Below are 6,931 nucleotides of genomic sequence, written 5' to 3'. Positions count from 1 at the left end.
TTTGAAGCACATCTTGGAAGAGGATTAGCTAAACTTGTCCTGGTATCTGTAGACTATCACCCAAATTCATTTTCTGCTATTTTTCAATAGATAATTAGAAAAGAATCCCCCCTGAGTTGATCTAGTCTGCTATTGTAGGCCATTTGCTATCAACTCAAAGTTCTCAATTAGCTCCAGTGTTGTTATAATTACTGAACGTGTTTTCAAACAACTCCCAGTTAATAACTGTTGGGATGAAGAGTCATTTCCTCACTATAGACTAGACAGTGCACGCTCATGCCTGCTGTGATGTTTTGACAATGATTCATTAACCAATAATAAGGCCCCAATTGGAACCATTAGGCATCAGTGCCTTTGCTAGGCTTACCTTTTATTTTGTTCCTCAATATTGTCTTTTCTTGACTTGTTTTCTGGATAACTCCCAAGAGACTCCTTATGAGACAAAACAATATCAAGAAGACAGCTGTCATTAAATTCAGCTACTTGTAAAAAAAGCTCTCTTTAAGAGGATGCTCTTGTTGGAAACTCAAGATGGAAAAACACCATAAAAAGGAGACTGTAATAAGAGAGAATACATGGCTTAAAGGGTCTTTATTTCTACCAGCTCATAGAGATTAGGCATAATTATACCATGTCTTTCAATGGCATATATAACATCTGGTTAAATACAGGCCCTCCCTCATTATGTCACTCAAGTTTGAAGTTCTTTGCTTTCCAATAGGCAGATTGTTCTTATTTTCTTCAGTGTCTGAAACAGATAGGCTGGAAAATTGATCACGGATCCACTTGGGTTTATAAAAGATTGATATTGTCATTAGTACAATTTTAAAAAGGAGCAAAAAAGTATTTGTCATTTACCGTTTGTGTAAATATCTTAGTCCTAGGATCATGGTAGCTTAAACATTCTGCTGGATCTTACTATTGTGAGATGACTTGGGGCCAAACAAAAGATCATTTTGATGGAGCTTTCATTTCAACGCAAAACTTACAGCAAATATATTTTATTTCTCTAGCCAAAGGCATTTTAAATTCTACTTAGCACACTGTATAAATAATTCTGATTTTCTAGTCTTATGTACTGGATGGTAAAGACTGACCTTGGGGGCAAGGATCCTGTGAAATGTTTTGACATCAACTAAATCACCTCACTTGCTCCAGCTAAGTGTTGGTTTTTGACAGCATGTGTGAAAGTGTAGGAAGGATCTAACCATATGTCAGCTAACAGAAATACACTGATGGGAAGGTTTTGAAATGTTTTGGAAAAAGAAATGGAAGTGTCTCTCTTACTGCTCAACGTCCAAGTGTGAGTTGCTCTTTATGTCTGTTACAACTTTATCAATTCGGTAAGGAAACTGCCAGACTGTACATATTAAAAAATGATTAGGGGAATAAAAAAAATTATCAAGGGGCTGGGGTTATGGCTCAGTGGTAGAGCACTTGTCTAGCACTTGTGAGGCACTGGGTTTGATCCTCGTCACCACGTTAAAAAAAAGAAAAAAATAAATAGAAAAAAAGTATTGTGCTCATCTACAACTAAAAAAAATTAAAAATTTTATCAGATACACAGTAATGAATAGTTCTAAAACTGAACTCAATGCAAATTCAGACCCCAAACTGAAATTCACAGCAACTCCATGCTCCTTGCCCACACAAAGAAACAAGAACATCATCTTTCCACAATCATACAGCACCATTTGTGCTGCTAAAAGACAGGGCATTGAGATCTGGCTACTCTCTCAAAACCCTCAATATGACTGATGGACTTCAGGGCTGCTGAATCTTTCTTGATCTCCACATTTCTCTTTGGAAAAGACACGATAAACTCTTTCCAGGCTCCAGATTCTTTCAAGTTGTTTTAATAGATAACAAAATATTTAAAAATCTTACCCTGTCCCTTCAATTATGAAAATATGACACTGTCCCTACATGCATCCTTTTTCTTCCAAAGTTCAAATTTAAGGCCGTTTAGGAAAAAAAAATCAATGTTTCTAGTAAAGTCTTTACCATGTATCCTGAAGGGGTCTCTTTACAAATACATATTATCAGCAGTTTGGGCTATGATTTTCTTGAACTCCTCATATATGATATTATTTTCCAAATACCAGTGAAAGATGATTCATCCATATTCTATTTATACACTTGTTATCTTTACAGACTCTCAACTCTAACTGCTGTCAGTATGAAGAAAAAGTTACATTCAGGCACATCATGGTACATGTAAAATATATACAACATAGAAGTGAATTTCCAAAGTCAGTTCTTGTGTAAAGATGTTTGACCCAAATTGGTGGAAATTATCCATGTCTGGATATGCAATGACCATTTAATATAAAAAAGGAGATAAAAATTAAAACCTTCAGTAATTAAGACCAGGAATTTTTATAATGCTGCAAAAGATAAAAGTAAAATATTCATTCTTATCTATATTCAGTAGTAAATTATGGAATGCTTCTGTCTTACCTATTATGATTGTGTGAAAGTATACATTTGACAATATTTTAAGATACTTGTGATGGCAAGATGCCCATCAAATTTATGTACTTGGAGCAAGTGGCTTTGACAAAGTGTGTCTCTCAGAGTTGTCTGAGTTGGCATTTCTGGACTCAGAGGAGAATTTGTAACTAATATCTTGATGCTCTGTTAGAATGACATTGGATTTGTTCTATTTTAGTAGGCACATCCAGATGTACCTTCATTTTTTTTTTCAATTTTATATCTTAGTCCTTTGCTAAACTTGGAGATTTGAGTAATAGTTTTGAAATGTTATCTCAAAGTTTACTGGTGATTGGTCCAACTGAGTTCATTTTAGGAAAAACTGAAGTGTTTATGCTTTTCCTATCAGGGAGGTAAGAGAGATACACAAGTGGATGTATTTATTTCTGAGTAACAGCAAGATTTTCTTTATGCTAAAGAAGGACAGGGGTAATTTATGAAATTGAAAGATCCAATGTAAAACCAAAAGCTTTATTTTCTAGTTATCAGTCCAAATTCTAACTGATTGGAAAATAAAAAAGTAAGACATGGCACCATAATCTGATTGGGCCTCTACTAAATCTATACAAATCAGACATGGACTTCAGTAGGGAGACAGTGTTAGTTCACTGTACTCAATGCAGGTTGGAGTCTCTCTCCTCCACATCTGTTCTCGGAGTGTTTTTGGCTCCTCCAAATGTTGTCTACACAATGTGAAGGACTTTGAAAGCAGCCACAGCCTGTTTTTCCCTTTCGTGTCTATTCTGCAGTATTTCCAGCAGTGAGATTTCAGGTAAACTTTCTTTTCTTCCACCATAGGTTGGATTTTTTCTTTCCTTTGATGCTGGATCAGTCAGATTTGACGGTTTGGGTTTTGGGATGGTCTTAGCATATTCCAAAGCCTAAAAGCATAAAGATAAAATTTTACTTAAAATGGGAAGTAAGTCCTAGATTTCTTAAATTAGAGCTAGTTTTATGAAATGTTGATTTATAACATAAGTGGAAATGATTGCCACAGTATGGGTGGAAATGGAAATCAAATGGAAAATGCAAACAAGGCATATAACACCCAGTTTAAACAAAATAAATTAGCCACACAACATTATGGTATGGGGGGAAGTTGAATAATGATGAGTACAGCTGTTGTGTCTTCTGGGTATTTTCTTCACAAAACTGTGTTTCTTCAAGTGTTTGAAACTAGGTCTCTCATATGTTGGATCTACTTAGTCTCTGGCAATCTTATGAAAATCTAGCTTCTGGTAGGGATATCTTAGCAGAACTTTATACCTAAAGAGGACTAGTTATAGCTTGAGACCAAAGATATCTCTGTAGCTGATGTAAAACTGAGCTTCCTTTATTAGACCAATTATTCTTATTCTAAGGTTCTTAGAACTCTAAAAAGCATTAGAGGCTGATTTCTTTTCTTTCTGTAGTATATCAATAGAAATCTAGATGCTGGAAAAAAATGCAGTCTTTTTTTTTTCTCAATGATGTCAGTTTGACCTAGTGTTATGATAAAAATGAGACTACTAAATATGATTTCTAAATCTGACTTTGTATCACTTTTGTATTTTAATAGGCATTTATGCACTGAAATGTGAACAAATAGGTCCTAGGAGGGGAAAAAAATTCTAAAACACAGAAAAAAAAAAAAGTCCAGACGTCTCAGTGTATGTGGGTGGAATATACAGGAATTTCTAATTATAGATTTGTTGCCTTGAAGCTCTTCATGAAAATATGATGGATTGACGAGAAAAGAAAAAGTGGCACCATGGAAACTCAGTTGAGAGGTTTGAGGTCTTCAAGGTCTGGGGAGGTCTATGAAAGAGAACATGAAGTCCACATTCCTGCAGACTGAACAAGATCACTTAGCTCTCGTGCAAAGGTTGCCTGTCCTTCCTGGGACTGGGCCCATCAACTGAGGTACAGACCTGCCCTGCAGAGCTCTGTGACTCTACAGCACACACTTCACTCACATCACGACTCCTGGTTGGATGACATCTGAGAGGAAGAACATTCTGTATTTCTTGAAATAATTTTCTTTCACTAGAGGAACCTACACATTGCAATTCCTATGGAAAAGTGTAGGGTCATGAACTTGAGAGAAATGAGGAAGGAGTTTTCTTTGACACATGAATAGTAAGAGACATTAATTCCTTTGAGACTTATTTAATGATAGAGAATGGAACTGACAATTAGGATTGCGAGTTTCTTCTAAGAAATCATCTTATTAATTTTTATGCACAACAAACTTAATATTCTATACTTGGCAGAAAAGATGTGGAGACAATGAACTTTAGGAAAATCAAAGGGTTTTCCTTACAGCACTGAGTGTGAGTGCATGCACATTTGTGCATATGTGTGTGTGCACATGCATGGACTGTATAGATATCACATCAGTATCTATGGATGATGGGCAGCTGCAGGAATGGCAGCTGCTAAAATAGATTCTGCATGCCAAACACATGGGGAACCTTTTTTAAGTTAAGAAGTAACAAAAGCTTCCTTTTAATTTTGATTGAAAAAATAAATGTCTTGATGAGAATTTCTTACCTTCTGCCGAGGAATGGCTGATGTATTTTCAGTTTTTGCTGTTTGTGGTTTGGACAGAACAGATAGTGTCTTCATGTTGTACTCCTTAACTTGTTTTGCATATTCCTTTTGCTGTATTAATTTTTGCATCTGTGCAGAGAGACAGGGTTATGACGAATCACAGGTCCAGCTGATATTTCTCCGAGAGAGCCTCTGCCATGAGCAACATCACTGCAATAGCTCAGTGTTCCCTTAAAAGTGGCTAAATCACATTCAGTCCCTTCTTTGTTGCATTTACCCAATTTGTTTTCATTTTTGCTTCCAACTTTGAACTATACTCTCTTTTTATGCCTGAGTGCAACCGCAGTTAAAGCACATTAAATGAAGATCTCCTTTCACTAGAGGAAAAAGAATAAAATGGATGCACTTCTCAGGGGCCAGGGAAGTTGTGCCTAAGTGTCTTCTTTGTAGCCACTTTTCAAAATTATCCAGATAACTCTTTCTGGAAAGACCAACAACCATAGAACATACACATCCCTTTTCACATGCATGTGTGCTACTTATCTGTGCAGACCTTCCAAACAAACTGAAGGGCAGTGGGTGTATAAAACAATCTGGATAAATATTTTCATATGATCGTAAAAAGTGTGTCTGGGCTTCTCTTTTATTACCCATGCTATTTCTACAGGGTCTCCATTCAGTGTGAGACATTGCATAGGGGTTCGATTCTGGGGAGCATCTTTATGCAGTTTTGTGAAAAGACAGACCAGTGGAGTCAGGTCTGAAAACACTGTGTGCACATCTCACTCACTTTCTCTCTGACGGATTCTAAGTCAGGTCCCAGGCCTCCAAGCTTCACGTCTCTCTTTTGATAACCTTTCAGCTTTGAACTCTAAAAACAACCACAGAAACAGTTTCTTTTAAGAAATTGTGCTCTTTTAAGCAATGATAAGCACATAAGGGAAGAAGGAAAATGAAGAATGGAAGCTTGCGTGGATGGGGGCGTTTCTTGATAATTTTTCCATTTTAATGGTAGTAAATTGGTAATAGTCTCTTAGGGAATCCGTGGCTGGTTAGCTAATGTGTTTTGACTTTCCACGTCTGCAATAAGGGAAATTGAAATTCTGAAAATTATAAATAAAAAATTTCAAGCTAGTAATATGTCATTTTGTTGTTGTTATTATTTTGGTACTGGGGATTGACCCAGAAGCACTTAACCACTGGAACTTTACTATAGCCCTTTTAATTTTTTGTTTTGAGACAGGGTCTTATGAAGTTGCTGAGCCTGGCCTCGAACCTCCAATACTCCTGTCTCAGCCTCCTGAGTTTGCTGAGCCAAATGACTTCCCTGAATGAGGCAATCTAAACACATCAGATGAGCGCATTGCTTCAAAAAGAGAGAACCTGTCCAATGAATTTATAGTACTGCATGTTACAGATAAGATAGAAGACAAGCAAAGAAAGTAGGAAATTTTAAATTTTGCTATTGATTGTTGGGAAAAAAGATAATTTTAAGGAAAAAAAAATAATTACGATTCATTCATAATACTCAAAAGAAAGTCATTATTTAAGAATCTTGGCAAGGACCACTTAGAAATTCATTTTGTTCAGTTAGTATGATTTTGGATATTTTGAAGAACACAAAGAATTTTACATTGTAATTCTTACAGTATTACACACCTAACAAGACTGAGCAACAGCAGGAAGCAACTTAACTTAATTCTTAGATTATGAGCACAATGGTAAGCAGGGAAAGCCCCAGGTTTCTCTGGACCACAGGATGAAGGAAGATATACTCAAAACTGCAGCTGTCCACTTTAAAACTGAAGTTTAGACTCACTACTTCTCCTTGCGGGGAAACCAAATCCTTTTATTTTTTTAATTCATTAATTAACTTGGTTTCCTTTTCTGGGAGGGGCAGGAAAAA

At 36.2% G+C, this 6,931-nt stretch overlaps 1 protein-coding gene across 3 annotated transcripts in view; it reads right to left on the bottom strand.

Moving 5' to 3' along the window:
• Positions 1–574: 574 nt before the first annotated feature.
• The window catches only part of JHY (junctional cadherin complex regulator), a 65,697-nt gene continuing 59,340 nt past the window's right edge, over positions 575–6,931 (bottom strand). For all 3 annotated transcript variants that reach the window (XM_079104504.1, XM_079104506.1, XM_079104505.1), the window contains 3 exons: positions 5,816–5,896; positions 5,026–5,154; positions 575–3,374 (listed from right to left, as the gene is read on the bottom strand). In XM_079104504.1, coding sequence (XP_078960630.1) covers positions 3,177–3,374; positions 5,026–5,154; positions 5,816–5,896 — 408 coding nt within the window. In that variant the 3' untranslated portion in view covers positions 575–3,176. The remainder of the gene's footprint in view (positions 3,375–5,025; positions 5,155–5,815; positions 5,897–6,931) is intronic.

This window comes from Sciurus vulgaris (genome assembly GCF_902686455.1).
Source record: "Sciurus vulgaris genome assembly, chromosome: 11".
In the NCBI taxonomy this organism is placed as follows: domain Eukaryota; kingdom Metazoa; phylum Chordata; class Mammalia; order Rodentia; family Sciuridae; genus Sciurus; species Sciurus vulgaris.
This window is presented reverse-complemented; position numbering and strand designations above follow the sequence as displayed.